Here is a 21,637-nt window from a genome sequence, read left to right as displayed (position 1 = left end):
CTCATGGAGACTCTATTATACTTTTCCAGCGTGAGCTGCTGGGATGTTTTCTTGTGGGGGCAGGAATCTTGCCTCCCTTACCCAGGATGGAAAATAACCATCCCAGAAGGAAATGGTGAGGAAGGCAAAGAGAAGGTAGTCAAGAATCAAATAACAGATTGAAGTTCCAGATGCCTCTGCTGAATTGGTCCATATTTTTGCCTTACTTCCTTAGAGAAGCGGGGCTTCACCCAGATTAAAGTTTGACAGGATGAGATAAAGCATTGATTTACTGTCCCTCATTTAACATGTTCCAGTTAGAGCAAAAACCCCAATATACTCTATCACTGGAACAGAAAATCTCAGTAGCCCACTTCACATGCCAAATGCAAAAGTAGGTAAACTCTGGCCTACTTTTGAGCATTTGTGAGGGTTTGCAAAATAAGCATGTGTCCAGTACACCTGTTTTCTTCCTGAGTCCTTGTCCAGAAAAGGTGTCCATGGAAGAATTCCTAGGGCATTGGTGTTTGCCAAACAACTGAATTTCTGAACAATACAGAATTAACAGTCGAGAGTGAATCTAAATGAAGACTATTACGACAGTAATCTTCTTTGATTGTTAGATTTAATCAACACAATATTTTTCAAGTTTATTTATTTAGACTATTCTATTCAGTTTAAGCATTTTTTTAAAAAAAAATTATAAGCATTGATCATGTTCCTGGGCATCAAAAAACAAGTCAATTTATTATCCCATTCTAAGCACCTACTGTGTGCCAAGAAAGGCTCATTATGGGGTACTATAGATGAAAAGGTACTGTGTCTGACAAAGTTTGTAGATTCAAAACTAATTATAAAGATGTATAATTCAGTGATGAATTAATAGGTGGAACACAGATTTTTAAGGCAGTGGAAACAGTCTATATGATATTATACTGATGAATACATGTCATTATACATTTGTCCAGACCCATGGAATGTACAATACTGAAAGTGAACCTTAATGCAAACTATGGACTTTCAGTGATAACAATGTGTCAGTGTAGGTTCCCCCATTATAACAAATGTGCCATTCTAGTGGGGGATGCTGGTAGTAGAGTTGATTGTGTGTACTGAGGAGGCAGGGTGTTTATGGGAAATCTCTTCCTCTCAACTTTACCATGGACCCAAAACTGCTCTAAAAAAATAACCCTTCTTTTTCTTAAAAAAATGTATAATTGAATTGTGTGCATATGATTCATGTCTTCAAGGAACTTATGGCCTTTTTACTCACAGTTCAGCACACTGAAATTCACAATTACAGTCCAAATTATCCATTCTTTTATAAATTCACAGGATGTTCACTGAGCACTTTCTGGCATAGGCCTACATAAAGGAGATTTCCTGAGGAGAGTTTCCAACAGTAGTTCTCTCTTAAAAGCAGCCTGCTTGATAAATGAAATGCTGTGGAATATGAACCTTTTAAACATAAAATTGCTTTTTTTTTCTTCTGTTGAATTCCAGTGGATTTTTTTTTCTTGCTTGAATTTTAGATTGACTGTATCATGGGAAAATCTTTACAAAAACAGAGCCTCTAGTCACCACTCCATGACTTCCATATACATTGGTGGCCATGAAAAAATACGGGAATATGTTGGTTTAAAATTGGATTTCAGTAGCTGACTATGGCTTTGAGTTTCATGGTATTTGAGTTAAGGAAAAACAATGAACTCAAGTCTTCCACCAGTTGAGTATAGATAAGACATGTAACAGAACTCTTGGTCTGTTCCTGTTGTTATACACAGGTGGCACATTGCTAGCAGGAGTGAATGTAGTGCCCAGTGTGGTTTAGGGTACCGCACATTAGACATCTTCTGTGCCAAATATAGCCGGCTAGATGGGAAGATCGAGAAGGTTGATGACAGTTTTTGCAGCAGTCACCCCAAACCGAGCAGCCAGGAAAAATGCTCAGGAGAATGTAACACAGGAGGCTGGCGCTATTCTGCTTGGACTGAGGTAAGCTGATTCTCTCTAAAAGAGATTCTTCTTCTTGAATGGTAAGTCTGATTAGTTGATGGCGATGAATCAACTAATTCATTCATTAGGACTGTGTTGAGAAGCCCTGTTTAGCTATATGGAAAAGAGAGTACCAGAATTAATTTGTAATGCTTGACATGGCCATGGCATGTGGAAAATTGGTAATGGTAGAACAAATCATCCAATAACTTTTTCCATACCCCATAGGCCATTTCCAATTTTGTTTTTCTTTGCCCATTCATTAATACTGACTTTATTATAAATCAGGCAAATAAATTGATAATATGAACAGTTTGTCCCAAAATAACAACTAGAATTGACCAAGGATGGTTGATTGATTGTTTGGCTGGTTGGTTGTTTCTAAAGTCTGGCAGAGACAAGCCAGCCTAGCCAGGATCTTGAGCATGCTTGATAAGAAACTCCATTTTATTTAGTTTTTTGTCTTTTCAGTGTTCTGAAAGCTGTGGTGGTGGAATCCAGAGGAGAAGGGCTATTTGTGTCAACACACAAAATGATGTCCTGGATGATAGCAAATGCATACATCAAGACAAAGTCACCATTCAGAGGTGCAATGACTTACCTTGTCCACAGTGGAAATCGGGAGACTGGTCAGAGGTGAGATGGGAGGGCTGTTATTTCCCCTAGGTCATCCCTGATACTCTAAGTCCAAGTCTCCCCTGGGCTGTTCAAGTTTAAACCTACTGCACCTTTCTCCCTTCTCCTGTTGAGGAAACAGAAACTCTAGTCCTCTACTCACTCCATGACTGTCATACTGGACATGACTGTTCCACTTGCAACTTCAGAGGCACAGTGGTTTTAGCTGGGCCGTCCACCACAGCAGCTTTTGTTGGTGACTTTGAAGTTCCAGTCCCTCATCTCTTCTCCTCTTTGAGCCCTAGCTAAGTCAATGTAAAGGGAATCGAGGCTTTAGTAATTATAAAGCTGCACTGGCTTAGATCTAAAGTAAATAATGAGGTGTCCTACTTCCTCATATTAAAAATAGGAGAATTAAGACAATGGGGTGGGGAGAAAATTTAATGTAGGAGGTGGATGGGTGGGGCAGGGAAAAGTAATGGGGGAAAATGGGGAAAACTCTAATTGAACAAAATTTTTTTAAATAATAAAAATAAAATAGGAGAATTAGATACCAGTGAGTGACTTATCTGACTTATCCATCCAGTTGCTAGTGGAAACTTGGAAAAGGGAAAGTATCAGGCTGAGTATTCCAGATTTATACCTTTCTTGCCCCTTACCTTATGAAACACAAGGTGAACCCTTTATTACTGAGCACAGGTGGCCCCAGGATAGCTAGACAAAGATGCTAGAGCCTCTTTCTTGCTTTTATGCTAGTGTTAGCACTCACTATTAACATAGCCCCATGAGATTCTCACTGAGTGGGTGACTCCTTACACCTTCTTTCTGGAGAGCAAGTAGAAGGAAAACAAGTTTCTTTTTTTATGGGCAATGCCAGGAATGTGAGGAAGGAAGTGTTTCCCGTTAATGGCTTCTATATGTATGCCCTTATCTCATCCATGAAAATGCAGAGTAACTGTTTACTTTCAGCATCAAATAAATGTGAGTGTTAAAAGGATACTATTATAGCCCGTTTAATGGCAGACAAGTAACAGTGTCTGATTCCTGGACAAATTAACAGTAAACTTAGTGCTTTCATTCTTTGTTAATAAGCTGCCTTAGCTTAAACTCTAGTATTGTTTTTAAAAAGATGAAAGAAGGTAGTGGGTTTATTTTTCTTAGATAGCTGAAGTATCACTTCAAATTAAGTAACAAACTTTTGCGAGAACACTTGATAAAGTCAAAGCTGGGAAAATCAAACATTTTTCAAGTTTTTTTATAATGAGCATAGACAATAATGATGATTATATTTAACACTTATTAAATGAGCTTGTGGTAAGCATTTTACTTGGAGTCATTTTCATTTTTTTTCACAACTGTTTGTAGTAGGCACTATGTTCCCATGGTATAGATGAGAAAACTGGGGTATAGAGAGGTCATGTGACCTCTGGATTAAAACTCAGGTTGGTCTGACTCATGAATTCCCAACACTTAACTCTATTCTAGAAAACTGTGACTGTTGTTCTTCAATATTTCATGGTGTTGTATAGAGTTTATTCTGTACTTGAAACTGACCCAGAGCCAGTTTTGGAAGGAAGGAAGGAAGGAAGGAAGGAAGGAAGGAAGGAAGGAAGGAAGGAAGGAAGGAAAGAAGGGAGGGAGGGAGGGAGGGAGGGGAGGGGAGGGGAGGGGAGGGGAAGGGAGAGGAGGGGAGGGGAGGGGAGGGGAGGGGAGGGAGGAAGCTTTGATATATTTACAAATTGCCATAAGAGAGAGGAATTGCTGTGAGAAAAGGGCACACCTGCTCTTGTTAGTCCACAGACGACCCCGGGACCCACATTACATTGTCCAGAACTGAGCCTGACTCATTGTGCTTTCATTCCAGTGCCTGGTCACCTGCGGGAAAGGGCATAAGCATCGTCAGGTCTGGTGTCAGTTTGGTGAAGATCGATTAAACGATAGAATCTGTGACCCTGAGACCAAGCCAGCTTCCATGCAGACCTGTCAGCAGCCAGAATGTGCGTCCTGGCAGGCAGGTCCCTGGGGACAGGTATTTCAAATGATAAAGTTCTTAACTACATTCTTTCCTTTTTATCTGGAGAGGGCTCACAGCCTGACATTCCAGCACCAGGGATTTCTCTGCTGTGGTTGTGACTTGTTCTATACCTTCATGGCTCTGTGTCGAAGCAAGAGAAATTCTACAACCATTTCATCACATTTTCTGGGATTGCCATTTGCCCTCCTGCTGCTGATTATCCCTTTTACAGACCCATGTGCACGTCTTTACTCTTAGTTAAAACTAGATTGAGACACAAACATTTGAACAATTCACAACACATCTCGAGTCTATCTGATGTTGTTTTCTAGTTTGCCCCTATGCTTCTGTTATAGAAGATGGGATCCAGCCCCAGCATCTTTGGCAGGAGGGTCTGGACTGGAATTTGGGTGGAATGTTTTGGCCTCCAATGTTTCCAAAGCTCACCTCTCATAAATAAGTCAGACTCTTCAAACAAGTTAATTAGATCAAAGGCTGCAGAATTATCTCACTTGCAAGAATCTCTTCCGAGTCCCCTTGTCTGTAGGTTTTAAGTCTTAACTAGATCTATTAAAGGACAGAATGAAAGTCTCTCTTGGGCTTGCATTAGAGAAGCCACTACTCTTGAAATTAAGTCCTTCCCAATATAGAAGCAAAAAGCATTCTGGTACTATTTAAGTAGCTCTCCAGGTTCACAGGAGAACCAAAACAGCTGTCTGCTGTCACTTACATAGTATAGTATCTTGAAGAATTTCTTCCACCCTGTCCAGTCACAGCCTCAGCCACTTCAGTTGTCTAGCTTGCATCTTCATTTCCAATATGGCTGTGGTAAAGGGAGCACCTTTATTGCTACTCCCTGACACTTTCTGTCATTAGCATTAACAATTTTCCAAATCCTCCCCATTGTACAGCATCCCTAGTCAAAAGGTCTGATCACTCTGCATAAACAGGGAGAGTCTACATACACTTCAGATATTGCCTCCTTTTTGTCCCCATCTACATAACTCTTACGGACTAGTAAGAGGAAAGATGCACAGCTCAGGGTCACTATTAAGATCCGAATATAACATCTTTTAGAACTGGTGGACCTATTTTTTACCCTTGTCCACACCAGGCCAGTCCTAACCAGAAATATGTTCTTCCTTTGCCTGAATGTGCAGTTCAGGGCAACAAACTGTGTTTTAAAATATCATTTAAGAGTAATGTCTGTTCATAAGAAAAATCGTGTAAAATGTTATTTAGCAAAAATAAGAAAACCAAACATACTTGTAACTCTATCATACAGAGATTACTATTATTAATAGGTTTGATTTCCTTTTCAAAACTAACATTAAGATTATATTTTGTGGGTTTTTTTGTTTGAAGTAAAACTCATGTACAAAATTAACCATTTCAAAGTGAACAAATCAGTGTCATTTAGTACATTTATAATGTTATGCAACCACCATCTTTATCTAGTTTCAAAACATTTTCATCCCCCCAGAATACTCACTAAACAGTTATTTCCCATTTGCTCTCCCTTTAGCCCCTGCAGTCCACAGTCTGCCTTCTTCCTCCATGGATTTACTTATTCTAAGTATTTCACATAAATGGTACCTTTTGTGCCTGGCTCTTTCATATAACATAATGTTTTTAAGGTTGTAGCATCCACATTGCAGAATACATCTTTTCTTTATTCCTTTATATGGCTGTGTAATAATCAATTGTATAGATACAGCATATTTGTTTATCCAGTAGTCCCCCATGGGACACTTGGATTATTCATACCTCTTGGCTGTTGTGTATAGTGCTGCTATGAATATTCATGTACGAGTGTTTTTTTTTAGTACTTAATTTCAATTCTTTTTGGTATATACCCAAGAGAGCTGTTGATGAACCATTTGAACCTTCTATGTTCAACTTTTTAACTACCAAACAGTTTTCCACAGAACATGCACCCTTTTACATTTCTACCAGCAATACACAAAGGGTCCAGTTTATACACATCCTTGCCAACACCTTTTATTTTCCTATTTTTTAATTATGACCCTTCTATGGTTTTGACTTGTATTTCCCTAAGGACTTGTTGACCATCTTTTCATGTGTTATTGGCCATTTGTATATCTCCTTTGGAGAAATGCTTATTCAAGTCCTTTGCCCATTATTTAAAAATTTGTAATTGTGGTGAAATACAGATAACATTAAAATTTACTATCCTAACCATTTTATGTATACAGTTCAATGGTGTTAAGTATATTTATATTGCTGTACAACTAATATCCAGAATTTTTCATCTTGCAAAATGAAAACTATGTCCATTAACTAACTGCCCATTTGCCCTCCACCCAGCCCCTGGCAACCACCATTCTACTTTCTGTTTCTATGAATTTGACTATTCTGGATACCTCTAAAAGTAGAATCATACAGTATTTGTCCTGTTGTGATGGGATTATTTCAATTAGCATAACACCTCATGGTTTACACATGTTGTAGCAGATGTCAGAATTTTCTTGCTAAAATTTTTGAGGTGGAATAATAATCCACTGTATGTATCTGTCACATTTTGTTTACCCATTCATCTGCCAATGGCCACTTAGGTTGCTTTCATCTTTTGGCCATTGTTAATAATGCTGCTATGAACAAGTGAGTATATTAATATCTCTCTGAGACTCTGCTTTAGATTCTTTTGGATATATACACAAAAGTGGAATTGTTGGGTTATATGACAATTCTATGTTTAATTTTTTGAGGAACCACCCTACTATTTTTCATGATTCTGATAGCTATAGTGTGAAAGATATACAAATGATTGAAGTGTACCCTCCTCCTTCTCTGGGTTCACAGTTAAGGAACTGAACTCCTACAAATATACTTCCAGTGGAGGTAGAAATAATTTCAAATGTTAGAGTGATAATTGATCAGGATAATTTGTACAGAGCAGAATCGCCTAATTTTAACTGATCTCTTTAAATGCCTACATCCTGGCCCACAATGATGGAAATAATTTTTCTCATGTAGAACATCATGTGAAAAGTAAGGGAAATAGAAATTTTGCTGAATTATGTGTGCTTTTGTTTTATTTCTTTGTCCCCAGTGCAGTGTCACTTGTGGACAGGGATACCAGCTCAGAACAGTGAAATGCATCGTTAGGACTTATATGTCAGAGGTAGATGATGATGTCTGCAATGCAGCAACTAGGCCCACTGAGGCCCAGGTAAGTCTTTTTCATTCAACTCAGTTGTTACCTTTGTGCACTGAGATGCTAAAACTTCACAGAACTTCAGTCAAATTGAAGTTTTTTTATAGGTAAGTATGTAGGTAGAGAAAACTGTTGATTAAATTATTCTGGATTTACTTATCTGTTATATTTTGAATCTAATATTTTGATGTATGAGTTTTTTTTTATCTGGCCATTGAAATGTATGTAGGTTTGATCCTGATTTTTATTGGATGGCAAATGTTGATTGTTTGGTCTTGTTTTCTTGAACTTAGTTTTTAAAAATAATTTTAATTAGGGTTCAGCAGAGTCATATGTATTCAGGCAGCAGTGTGCTGGTGCTGGCTTGTTCCTACATATTACTGTTATCTATGCCCTTGAGTTATTTACATGTGTGTGTCTGTATGATGGAAGTACTATGTAATGGTGAGCTATTGTACCTCTCTTCCCAATTTGATATCAAACTGGTAGCTTGAAATTGGCCGTAGTGAGAGTATTTACAGCACAAAAGTCAGCAAATACTATATATTTCAGGGTTTTGTTTATTGTTTTATTGATTGTTTAGACACAAGAAAGTGATGGAAAAATATTAATAATGAAAATTAAACTTAAAAGAATGTCGTGTCTGCAGCTGTTACGTTGTGAATAGCACAAAAATTAAGAAAATATTTTTCCAGTATTTGCAAAGAAATCATTCATGTCATTGATGAATGAGTAAAGTTCTTACATGCATCATTATTTCATTTTCACCCGATTCTTAAAAGTAAACTAAACATCAACTAACATTTATGTCAGAGTAACACTTGTCCAGCACTTATAACCATAGTTGGTCAACAGATTCAAGAGTTCAGCAAAAATCAACAAAACTATTCCATGAGAATCAATTAGCTGTATGGAATTTTAAGTGAACACTTATACATTTTATTGTCATTTGCAGGTTGTGTGCTACACATTCTTTATACCAATACAATTTATAATAAACACATATGTACATATAGAAACATATATGTGTATATTCATATCTATCTACACAAACACATGCACACCTTTTTTCTCAAGAGAGCTACTTGATAATCACCAGCACACTGCATTATGCGGGCCTTGATTTTGGCATCATTTGTGTAAAGGGAAGACTTGGGTTTATATATCAGCTTTGCCAATTCCTGAAGACAGGATTTGAACCCAGACTTTCTCCAGAACTCATGCTCCAAGGCTCCGCTGGGCAACACACTGCCTCTCTCTTGAGTACCCTTAGTCTGCTGCATGCAAACATGTGTTGTTTATGGATGAAGTGTGTCAAAAAAGTAAATGAAGATGGCAGTGTTGCCCATGTTGTTATCGCTGATCAATTAATCAAACACGACTCATGAGTTGTGTCATCTTTATTTTTATTACTTTATTGAAACATTCCAAACCACTATATTATAAATGCCTGGGAAATATTAGCTATTACATCAGAGAAGTCATGAAGTAAGGACTCAGCAACTCCCTTAAAGATTCCAAACATGTGTTTCTCCCTAAACTGCTCTATAATATCCACTGGATTAGAGGGCAGGCCCACAGTTGCAGCATGTGAATGACTTCTTCCCTCTATGAAAAGATCCCCGAGGTCTTAGAATTTTTAGTTCTTATATTTTTATATGCCATGACCATTAAAAGTGTGCATTGACATAAAGGTAACTGGCTTTCCACCCTTCTCCCATCTAGGACTGTGAATTACCATCCTGTAACCCTCTCCCAGCTATCCCAGAAGCAAGGAGAAATGTACACAGTGCACCTAGAACCCAGTGGCGATTTGGGTCTTGGACTCCAGTAAGAAATAGAGTGGTAGAAGTTGTGGGGGTGGAGGGCAAAGAAAGTGTTCTCTGATGTGACCATAAAATGGATTGCTGTCCAGTTAGCAACTAATTCAAATAACAGTCTACATTATTTTATTCCAGTGCTCAGCCACTTGTGGAAAAGGTACCCAGATGAGATATGTCAGCTGCCGAGATGAAGATGGGTCTGTGGCTGATGAGAGAGCCTGTATAACCCTGCCTAGACCAGTGGCAGAGAAAGAATGTTTTGTGACTCCCTGTGGCCAGTGGAAGGCTTTGGACTGGAGCACTGTAAGCAAGTGCATTCTTTGGGACTGGAAGAGGATTGGGGCACAGTAAAGGGGATGACTCTAACAGGTCGCAGATGTCAATGGATAACATTTTAGAATTGGACTTAAATTTAGATTGGGATTTAAATTGTGCTTCATGTATGTGCAGCTGATATAAATCTTAGCCAGATGGATAAGAAATGCACATTTTTTAAAAACATGTAAGTCAATTTTAAATCTACTTAAGCCTCTATCCTGTTGGGCTCATTGGAAAGCCAGTCTTAATTGAATCACATGAGAATGTAGTAGGTGTGTAAGGTAACAAAGGCAGCAAAGATGAAAGGAGGAGTACAAAGATGGCCTTTCACCTGAGTCTGGGTGTCTCCTGCATGCTATGGTCCCTTGGAGTCCAGTGGCTCTTGGCTTTTCCACCAAGAGTAAAAAATGAGAATCTTCATTCTGTGCTTTGCACCAGGCCTCTATGCACACCAAGCACCATCTATGGGATTTTGTAGAAGTAGAAAAACCTTTGTCTCAGGGAACTCCTGATTTGTGCCTTGCCAAAACCACAGAGTCCAGGAAATACAAAGGTTAGGATAGGTGAGGAGACAGCACAAGGAAAATGGAGACTAATATGTCAATAGATATCATAACATATATATAAAATTTGAGAGGTAGATTCAATGAGAACTGTGTAAACATTCAGACATTGACATTTACTGGCTGCATGACCTTAAGCTGTCTGGTTAAAGTCTTTGAGCCTTAATTTCTCCTGCTCTTCAAAGAAGACCAAAAAATACTCACCTTCAAGGATGTTGTGTGGATTGTTTGAAATTGTATATGTTAAGTATTTAGTTTAGCACAAACTGGGTGCTCAATAAATGGTAGATAATCTCATTCTCATGTGTGGAGCCTCCAAACATACAGACAGACAGACAGACAGATATCAGGTATATCTGTTTACTCACTAAGTATTTGATAAAACTCACTGTGCAAAAATCAGTGAACAACAAATAATAAAGCCCTTACTGTCATGGAGATTAGTCCAAAGGAGATTCAGGCCCTGAGGACATAGAGAAATAGATATACGATATAGCAACAGGTACTGGCACATATTAGAGAAAACTCCAGCAGAGTACTGGCAATAGAGAAAGATGGCTGTGGTTTCAGACAGGGAGGTCAGAAAAGGGCTGGCATTGATTGGGCAGGACTAAATTAAGTGAGGGAGTAAGCCACATGGATATTCCTGTGGTACAGCAGAAGGTATAGCAGATGTGTAGACACACAGACCTGAGATACGAGTATTCTTGGCATAGTAAAGTCCATAAGGCCAGTGTGGCTGGAATGCAGTGAGTGGAGGATGACAGGAGGTGAGCAAAAGAGATAGCCAGTGACCATATCATTGGGGTCTACCAGTTCAAGTAAGAACTTTGGACATCCAATAACATCCAAAGTGAATTTTGGGAGTCACATGATTTGACTTTTGTTTGCAAGGGTCACTGTTTGTGATAATGTAGATGGCAGACTGGGGAGTAGAATCAAGGTTATGAGCAGGAGCCCAGATGAAAAGCCATTACAATAGTCTGGCAAAAGAAGATGATGGCTTGGACTGGAGGAGTAATGGTGGAGGCAGTGAGAAGTGTGTATTCTGAACACTGAGCTGACACTATTTCTCAATGAAAAGACCATGTATGGGGTGGGAAGAAAAGGGAGGAATCAAGGATAACACCAAATTTTTTGACCTGATAACCTCATGAGTGGTGGGCAATTTACAAAAAAATGTACTTTCATGAGGTAAGACTGCTGAATGACTGACCCTTTCTTTTTCTGAACATTCAATGTAGTGTTCTGTGACATGCGGGCAAGGTAGAACAACCCGGCAAGTGGTATGTGTCAACTACAGTGACCATGTGATTGATCAAAGCAAATGTGACCCAGATTATATCCCAGAAACTAGCCAAGACTGTTTCATGTCACCATGCCCTCAACGAACCCCAGACAGTGTCCTGGCTCAAAACCCTTTCCAAAATGTGGGTTATCACCCCAGGAGCTTCAGCCCTAGCCAAACCCATGTGCTTGGTGGAAACCAGTGGAGGACCGGACCCTGGGGAGCAGTGAGTATTTACTGAGGTCTTTTCCTAACTTGCCTTCTTCTCTTTCACTGGAAGCACTGTTTAAGGAAAAACAGACAAAAAACACCTTTGAAGCATTTTTTCCACAAGAAATTGACATGCATTTTCACCTGTTTGGGGGTCATCCGCAGTGGGTAAATTGCAGTCCCTGAGAAAGTGCTACATAATGCTGTCTGCACGCACCTATAAGCTACCTTGACTGGGTGGAGAATGGGGTGTCACTGCTGGGTGACATGATCAGACAGCCTCCTGGGAGGTGCTGGGAAGGCCGGAATGAGTGAGACTGGAGGCAGCACTGGCCATTCTTACCTGCAGGGAAATTAAAAGGGCAGAGGAACTTTGCCGAAAGGGAGCTCTTAATGAATGTCATTTTCCTTCTTGCTATTTTCCAGATGAGTGCAATGTCAAAGTGGCATGGTTGCTGTGTAATTTGTAGCAGTAGATGATGGTCCTGGATGGGGTGGGGAGACACAGGAGGCTAGGTAAAAGCTGTGTGTAGAAAAGTACTACAACTTGTGGACTTTGGCAGGTCCCCTCTGTTCTTCAAGCCACAGTTTTGTCATCTGTAAAACAAAGTTAACCATAATTCTGGCTTTCCCAAGTTGTAAGAATTAAACTCAGTGATGCAAATAAAGGGCTTTGCACTCTGCATGCCACAGAATGAGACCTTAATAGGTGCCAGCAATAATCTTTATCATTACCGTTGTCCTTCAAAATAGGAAGACCTTGAAAAATATTTAATATTCAAAGGAAAAATATGCTTTTGAATATTTTTAATTTTTTACTAAATAAATTTCCAACAAAAATAGTCACATTGTGGAATATCGGCCATGTGGAATGGAATTGCAGGCAGGGGGAGGAAGCACCGGCCCTGGTTGGTGTGAGGGTTAAGGGTTTATTCATCACTCCAGGGTCTTCTTTTAAATTATTTACTGTCTGTTTCCTTCTAGCATTGCTAATTGTGTTTAATTATTTCTGGACTAATTATTTGTGGATTAGAAAGAGACTGTTTTTCACCTGGTTGTTTCAGTAAATCAGAGTGACTTTCCTAGGAATCCTGATTAGCTGCTGCACGTTTGCGAGTGTCCATTGTATATCTGCCAAGTTGTAGGGACCTTTGCATCCCATTCTCCTGGCTTGCTTTCCTCTTCATGTTCCTTCTCCTGGCTCAGAAGTGACTTTGGTTCTGAGAAATCAAAGCGTGACTAATCACTAGGTGTCCCACAATTTTTCTGATTGAAAAATTTAGAACTTCCATATGTGTTCTAGTGATAACACTAGAAATTTTTTAAAAACATTAAAGCTGCTCCTATTTAGGACTGCATTTAGGAGTGATACATTCCTTTGAGACTGAATGATTCTGCCCCAGGCAGAATTCCCAATTAGGGGGAATTAGGTAACCTTTTTGCAGCAATGGGCAATACCATTCTTTTTCCCCATTGTGCCTGTTTTTTGTTTGGTGATTTTTTTCTAATTTAAGTAAGGCTAAAGTTGGACACTGTGATCATTCAGGCCTCATTTATAATGCCTGCCCTCCTCCCAGGAGTATGCGGGATGTGCATACGTCCTTGCGTGATATGGCACACAAACTGTATATGTGTGCCTTCTGTGGCAGAAAAGGCAGCAAAGAATCATAAGCACTAGAGAGTGGGAATCTCAAGTTTACACTGGGTTTTGGAGGAAGAACCTTGTTTAACAGTAGACTTCTGTAGAAACTTGAACCCTGTATGAGGCTTTCCATGTATTATCAGTTAGGGGTCTCTGGTTGCAAGCAGAAGAAAAGAAATTGACTCTTTCAATTGAAAGCAAAACAAACAACTGTTTAGCCCCAGTACAGGCAGAGACCAGTGCATCTTCAGGGATCTAGTTCAGGTCTTGCCAATGTTTTTCTGCAAGGGGACAGATAGAAAATATTTTGATCTTTGTGCACCATACAGTCTCTGTCACAACTAACCAGCTCTGCTGCTGTAGCACAAAAGCAGGCATAGGCAGTAAACGAATGGGCATGGCTGTGTTCCAATAACACTTTGTTTATAAAAACAGGCTGTGGGCCAGATTTGACTCCTAGACTGTGGTTTGCCAAATCCTGCTCTAGGTGGAGCAGCAACTAAAGGATAACTTCTTTAAAGAGTTTCTGTGGTAATGAATCCCCTTTACCTCTGAACCACCCTTGAGTTACCCTACTCAGAATTCAAATTCCCAGGAAAGTTTGATTGTTTGGCTTGTTTGACTTGCTCACACCTTAACCAGGGCAGGGCAGAGTATTATAATAGACAGTCCCACCAAGGTGGCATCCATTGGGGGAGGAATTGTTCTTTACAAGAGAATTGGGCTGCCAGATGTAGGGTGAGTATATGAAGCAGGTAAGAAAAGCAGGTGCCCATTACCTCTTGCTTCTTTAAAGGCCATTTACCCTTTTTTTTGTCCAATGGAGATGATAGGTGCAGGGTTTGTTCAAAGAAATATCTACCTAGAAAAATATGTCATCTAAAGAGCATAGGAAAATTGTCAACATAAGAAGTGCAGAGTGAAATTCTACAACATAGGCCTTGAACTAAGAATCCCTGTTAATCAAAAAAGACAAAAGTGAACCTGGAGAAGATCAGGTGCAACACTGAACCTGCAAGTGGGAGGATAAAGACCTTTGCTGGCTGTGGGTTTGAAACTGTGCAGTGCAGTTTCAGGTGTGCAGTTCCATTGCTTTGCCCCAGCTGATCTCCATCTCTTTGGTCAGATCCTCAGGAGGAAACATCTGATTGGTCATTGGGCAGCAGTTGATTAGTTTGTCTTGGATCAGGGATCAGTCCTTGCTCCAGTAGGCCATATTGAAGAGAAGGTAGAATGTGGCTTATAGAGCTGCTTCTTCCAGAAACTTGAATGGGACCAGGCAATAAATCCTGTGACCAGTGCTATGGGAGTTAACAGGGATATGAGTTGTGACAGAGCCCTCCCTCAAGGAGGTTACTGTTTTTTGGGCCATGTACTCACAGGCAACATAATAAAAAAATAACACAAGATTTCGTTATGAAGGGAAAAATTTGAGGGCCAAAATATGTGTATTCCAAATCTATTTATAACATGGAAGTTCCATCCAAACATTTCAAATTCTGGTCCCCGGACAAGGCCAATTAAAATAATAGTTCTCTTTGTTTTTTATTATGGACTAAGCTGTTTCAAAAGTAGAAAAAATATTTTCAAGTTTAGAGTAAGTATACCAGAACCATCTGAGAATAGAGGTAGAATATTTTAAAACACTCAAAATTTACCAAAATCAAAAATTACCTAAATATTTTCTCAGACAACATTCATAAATCTATTTTCTTGCTCTATGCATATTTTTAAATTAAAATCAATATATTTTAACCTCTCATAATTTGACAAGCATAAGGAGGAAAATTGAACTGAGGTCCAATATGATAAGCAAAATATATTCACATCATTATATGAAAGAAGCTGACCAGCAAAAAACAGCATTTACAGGTACTTTGAAATAACACAGGTGTGTGCTAAGGTTTGACAGAAAGCACAAAGCAGCCATTAGAACCTGGAACTCAAAACGTTGCAAGTGCATTTTGATGTGATAAATTGTGGGAATTACATTGCTTTGAGAACTAGATGGTTCTTTTATAGGCAAACTATTAAGCGTCAGATTAAAGGATACTAGCAAACACTTTGGGTTTCAAAAGATAACAAAGTTATGGAAAAACCACTAAGATGTAGATGAATAAAAGAGCTTTGAGAAGCTTGTGTGGGAAATTAGCTGAAATGAAAGCATAATTCTGTGACAACCATGAGAGGGGTGCTAGACTGAATGTCCATTCAAAGAGAGGTTTATCCATATGAAATTCAATGAAGTTCATTGGGAAATATATAGAAAGAAAGAAAATAAATCTTGCTACCACCAGCCACTAAGGTAGATAGACCCTATTATTAAGGGAGAGATTGCATCATTACCTGTGAGAAAATGATGTCAAAGCGGTGTTCCATATAAGTGAATGAGTTAATATGAAAGTTTAATTTCAACAACTGGCTATTAGTTAAGGCATGAAATTTGACACCTATGTTGAAAGGGAAGTCAAATATTGGTTCTAAATAAGTACTTGGAGTTTTTTTTTTTTTTATTTCAATCATTGTTCAAGTACAGTTTTCTCCCCCCTACTCCCATTCCAGCCCCTCCACCCAACCCTCCCCCCTTCCCCCCATTACCCCCCACCCCTAGTTTTTGTCCATGTGTCCTCCAAATTTGTTCCTGTAATCCCTACCCATTCCCCCCTGAAATTCCCTCTTCTCTCCCCTCTGGCCACTGTCAGACTATCCCCTATTTCAGTGTCTTTGGTTATATTTTGCTAGTTTTTTGTTTTGTTTTGTTTTGTTGTTTAGATTCCTGTTAAAGGTGATATCATGTGGTATTTGTCTTTCACTGCCTGGCTTGTTTCACTTAGCATAATGCTTTCCAGCTCCATCCATGCTGTTGCAAAGGGTATGAGCTCCTTCTTTCTTTCTGCTGCATAGAATTCCATTGTGTAAATGTACCATAGTTTTTTGATCCATTCATTTACTGATGGGCACTTGGAGTTTTGAAAAGAAAAGAATGTCTCAATAGACTGTGGTGTCATTCAACACCTGTGTACCTGTCAGAAATGCTGAGAAGATAAAGGAGGACCATAAATAGGGCTGCTTTGGAAATAACAACACATTATCACTCATTAGACATTTTCTGGACAACAGCATTTACCAAACACCTACACTAGAAATTTACTGAACACCTATTCAAGGCCTACCATGTGCAAAGGAGAAGCCATGTTTCTGTTCTCCAAGTATTTATTATAAGACTTCCACATCAAACGACCCCACAGGAGGGAACATCTGACAACTGCTTTCTGTCCGTTGTGAACGATTTCTGTCACTTTTGCCTCTGACCTTTCAGTCAGCTGTTTTTTGTGATCCTAAAGTGGAAATGGAGGTGGGGATTAACCTGTCAACTGATGTCTGATGTGTTCAGTGTTCTAGTACCTGTGCTGGTGGGTGGCAGCGCCGTGTCGTTGTATGTCAGGATGAGAACGGATACACCGCAAGTGACTGTGTGGAGAGAATCAAACCTGATGAGCAAAGAGCCTGCGAGTCTGGGCCATGTCCTCAGTGGGCCTTTGGTAACTGGGGAGAGGTGAGAGTAAAAGTCTGTTTATACGTCCTTTGGAAAAAACATAGAGTAATTTTGTATGACCAAACTGTGTTATTGTTTATAGTTTATTTGAAGTAAGAAGAATTAGCTCCAGTGAAAACTTCATGATTTGAGATTAACTGGGAGACCTGTCTTAATGCTAAACTACTTTAAAAGTGCATTCATGACTAATTATATAGACAGCTTGATTACATAAGAGAGGAAAATTAAGAAAGAATGCAGGTAATGCTAATTTAAATTGTTAACCTCTGCTAGTAAAAAAAAGGTGAAGGCCTGTAAAGTGATTGAAAATATGTATTAAATTAGTTAATGGAAATTTTGACATCTTCTTCAGAGTTTTGGGATGTTTGTGATACACTCTTATTCTCATAGCATGATGTCTCCTGTTATTTTAAACCCCTGATGAAACCAGAATGAATAGGTGCTATTTTTCCTATCAAAGGTGACTCCTTTTAAACATGAAGTGAATAAATTAGCTGTGTATTCTCAAATAGTGAAATTCTTTAGCTGTTACTTTTTAGACCTTCCTAAAGAGTTGCCTGTTCTTACTTTTTATACCATTTTAAAGAGTCTAACTGATGAAGGGCAGTGTGGAGTATTTGAACCAGAGACAATTGGGTACCATTCCCAACCCTGACTGATATAAGCTATGTGGCCTTGGCAAAATGTAACTTTGCCAAACATCTGCATCTTCTTCTATAAATGGGGATGATAAAGTCATCAAGTTCATAGTATTCGTGGCCATTATATGAGATGGTGCATGTCAAATACCTATCACATAGCCTTCAAACAAAGATAACTACTATGGTAAAAATGATAATTATTATTAGTAATAATTATTATCATTAGTATTACTATCATTAAATTGGCTATTGAGTCACTATTACATGTAGGGCTTATATACTTATTGTTTTGTTCTCTTGAATTTACAGGGAGATCACATATTTAAAGCTTGTTGAGTCATTCTGTCTTGGCTGTAAAATTTATAAAATAAAACATGAGGATTAACATCTTGGAGATTCCAGTGCCAAGAGGGGGAAAAGACAAATGAGATGAACAGGCACATTAGTGCACCCTCCTGCCTAACTGAAATCATATGTTCACGTTTCATGGTTTCATACACGTAACCCAGTAGTCATAGGCAGTCATTACAGAGCTTTTTGTTGACTTGCGTTGACAGTGCATCATTCTGGAGGGCTTGGCTCAAAGGCAGGAAGGGAGAATCAGGCTTTGCGAGTCATGTAGTATGGCTTTCCCAAAACTCCTCAAAACGTTTTGTCCTGTGGGACCCATAATTAAGCTTCTGTAATTGGACTGAAGCCAGAAGAGTACACTCATTCACTGGGATGCTTGCTTTCAGCACGGACCAGATCATTCCACATTCTGTGGGAGATCTGGCCTTGACACAGCAGGGAAACCAAATATCAGTGTTCCTGGATGTGAGCACAGCAGTTTCCTATCCAAGAAATACAACTTGTTCCTGCCTCAGAAGTTTAGATCTGGCCAGGAGTCAGAACTTGATCCAACATTCCCATCATGCTGTTTATTCATTTTCAGGGAAAGTCATAGTTAGTCTAAGATTTGAAGATAACGTAAAATATTTTGACATCATAAAGGTCTTTGGAGATTGAAGTCACACAATAGGCAAAGGTTGATGACAGCGTCTTAAAAGTTTCCGGGAAATAAAACTGGCTAACTCATTATTTCTTTTATGTGGTACTGGGTGGGTTTTGGATATTTGATTTTTGGTTTTGTATACTGTAGCCCTATCCTAAACACTTGTTATTCAGTTGAACTTGATCAAGTTAATTAACCTCTTTTAAGCTTAGCTGTCCCATATGTAAAATAGGCTAAATAATTATTCTTTCCTCTTGATGAGATCATAAGCATTGAGTGCAGGTAAAGAGGTAGCACTCAGTAAAATATACCTACCATTGAGGTAGAGAGCTGTTGTAGATATTACTTTGGATAATTCAGTGTGGTTCTGTCTAAAGACTTACCTTGCCCTGTGCCAAAATAGAGTTCAACTAAGAAATATTTCTTATGGGAAAAGAAAATTTGCCATTGGCTCTTCAGACAAAATAACTGTGGCCTTCCTTTTCCTTTTCGCAGTGTTCTAAGCCATGTGGTGGAGGCTTACAAACAAGACTGGTGGTGTGTCAGCGTCCCAGTGGTGAACAATTTCCAGATCTGAGCTGTGAAATTCTTGATAAGCCTCCAGATCGTGAGCTGTGTAACACACATGTGTGTCCTCAAGATGCTGCATGGAGCACTGGCCCTTGGAGTTCGGTACGGCACTATTAATGTTTGTTAGCCAAACTATCTAACTAATATACCCAGTTCCAAGGTACTCTGGGGCATTCCTCTGCAACAGATGCTCACAAGGGCATTCCTGAAACTGTGTGATAAATAGTATATTATTTTCATTTTCTTCATATTGATATACAACAGAATTGATTATTTATGATATTGCCAATGTGACTTTACAGGATACATGTACCTCATACAGGAGTGGTGCCAATGGCCAAGCAAAAGCTTCCTTTCATAGAGGGACTAGACTATATATATTTGAATTTTTTTAAAGAAATGAAATAACTTAATGTAATTGTTAAGCTCCAAAGTGATTTAAGCAGACAGCTCAATAGCAGGCATACTTTCCTTTTCAAAGCTGTGGTTGTCTTTGACTTTGGGAAGATTCCTACTTATTGAGGCCAAAGCAATGTTTTTTTATTGACTGTAATATGCCACTGTGTGACTCAGGCACAATTCTCAATACAATCACCACAAAGGTTGTATTCATAAAATAGACTTAAATCATTTGAAATATACAAAAAACCAACAGTGTACTCAGTGACCTGATGCTTTTCACTGTGTCTGAAGTGTTTTCCATGAAGACATGAAGCCCAGATGAGACTATTTCTTGCCTTGGTCCTAGGCTTCCTCTGCAGTCTGCTTAGTTGACACTGTGAGACAGGTTTCCACTCTAAACACTAATGCAAACGTCCAGGGCAGCTCTGGGCAAACAGAAGGATCAGCAATATCCAAACAATACTTTGACTAAATTGTGCCATAACCTGTGGAGCTGTTAGGGCTGTTTCATACTAAACATTCCTTTAAATACAGTAATTGTACTGAAGCTGAAATTATGTTCTATTAAGTCATATTCAAAAAAATTTTTATATGATGCTAGGAAAAGTCTTAACTATTCCTGGAACCAGCTAAAGAGCAGATTAACTGACGTGGCATGCCTAATACCAGTTGATGCTTCTCATAATCAAGGGTTTCAGTGTCTGAAGGTAGAACACTAGCTATATAACCTCTGTCCTTTGTATCAAGTAGAAATCTAGAGGAATTTAGAGAATCATCTCAACTGGTACTATTTAGCTGGGCTGTAGGATTTTATTCAAGAGCTTAAGAAATGCCAGGATCAGATGAATGTTTACCTGAAGCATTTGTCAGCAGGATTGACACCATACCCCACCCCAAAGTGAACACTTTGAAAAAGATTGGAAATAACCTTAGATTGTCAGGAACATCCTCTGACATTCTTAACTTCTTTAATTCACCTATTACATGTTACTCTTCATGAAATTCTCCCCCTTGAGTCCCTTATATTTTCACCCTATTTCCTCAGCCAAGAACACCACCACAGCAGAATTATGTTTTAAAAAGTCTACTGGCTCTCTTAAAAGTTGTCTCTCTTTAATACGACCAAAAAATGTCACCTAACCTTCAGGGGGAGGGGTGTGTGCATATACAATATAATGCAATATAGTAATGTAATATATATTGTATACTGTACATGATATACATGTATATATCATATACAATATAATATATATACTAGTTTCCACAGCATTCTCTTCTTTGAACACTTTCTAAATACAGCTCAAAATTTTTTACACAGGATCACCATCCTACCTCACACATATTTTAAAAAACTTAAATTTTAAAATATAACTGCTATTTAATTTAACTGAAGACTTTAAGGGTTTTATTTTTACTATAGTTGTTCTTCTTGGACCTGCACAGAGTTTTCTGAAACACAGAGAGCAAAAGAGATTTTAATCCTCTGTTATATGCAGAAAGAAATACATGGATTTCTAAAATATTTTTGCTGCCTCTATGATGTTAATACTTACTTTATAAAGTGATCATTATTCAAATATATATTTAAATGCCTCTGCAGCCTAGCAGCAAAGCCACTCATTCAAGACTTGTGATTTTTTAAAAAATTCAATCAAAACTACTTTATTTGAATAGATAAATTTATATTACATAAATGTATGTGTGTGAGGGCAATCTTTCAGATTCTTACTGTAGGATTTTCATTTTACTTTTATGTTGATTTTTGTGGATGCATTGGTACAATTTCATAGTAACTCTAAACTTAAGCATACCTCAGTGAATTGTGTCAACATCCATAAGCCGCTTCTGT

At 38.6% G+C, this 21,637-nt stretch overlaps 1 protein-coding gene across 5 annotated transcripts in view; it reads left to right on the top strand.

The window, feature by feature from the left end:
• ADAMTS9 (ADAM metallopeptidase with thrombospondin type 1 motif 9) overlaps nucleotides 1-21,637 on the top strand; it is a 167,637-nt gene that overhangs the window by 74,446 nt on the left and 71,554 nt on the right. For all 5 annotated transcript variants that reach the window (XM_028518086.2, XM_036030993.1, XM_036030994.1 and 2 more), the window contains 9 exons: nucleotides 1,764-1,974; nucleotides 2,446-2,610; nucleotides 4,454-4,618; nucleotides 7,677-7,796; nucleotides 9,507-9,611; nucleotides 9,740-9,907; nucleotides 11,730-11,999; nucleotides 17,020-17,181; nucleotides 19,312-19,488. In XM_028518086.2, coding sequence (XP_028373887.1) covers nucleotides 1,764-1,974; nucleotides 2,446-2,610; nucleotides 4,454-4,618; nucleotides 7,677-7,796; nucleotides 9,507-9,611; nucleotides 9,740-9,907; nucleotides 11,730-11,999; nucleotides 17,020-17,181; nucleotides 19,312-19,488 — 1,543 coding nt within the window. The remainder of the gene's footprint in view (nucleotides 1-1,763; nucleotides 1,975-2,445; nucleotides 2,611-4,453; nucleotides 4,619-7,676; nucleotides 7,797-9,506; nucleotides 9,612-9,739; nucleotides 9,908-11,729; nucleotides 12,000-17,019; nucleotides 17,182-19,311; nucleotides 19,489-21,637) is intronic.

Source organism: Phyllostomus discolor, chromosome 7 (assembly GCF_004126475.2).
Source record: "Phyllostomus discolor isolate MPI-MPIP mPhyDis1 chromosome 7, mPhyDis1.pri.v3, whole genome shotgun sequence".
Classification (NCBI taxonomy): domain Eukaryota; kingdom Metazoa; phylum Chordata; class Mammalia; order Chiroptera; family Phyllostomidae; genus Phyllostomus; species Phyllostomus discolor.
This window is presented reverse-complemented; position numbering and strand designations above follow the sequence as displayed.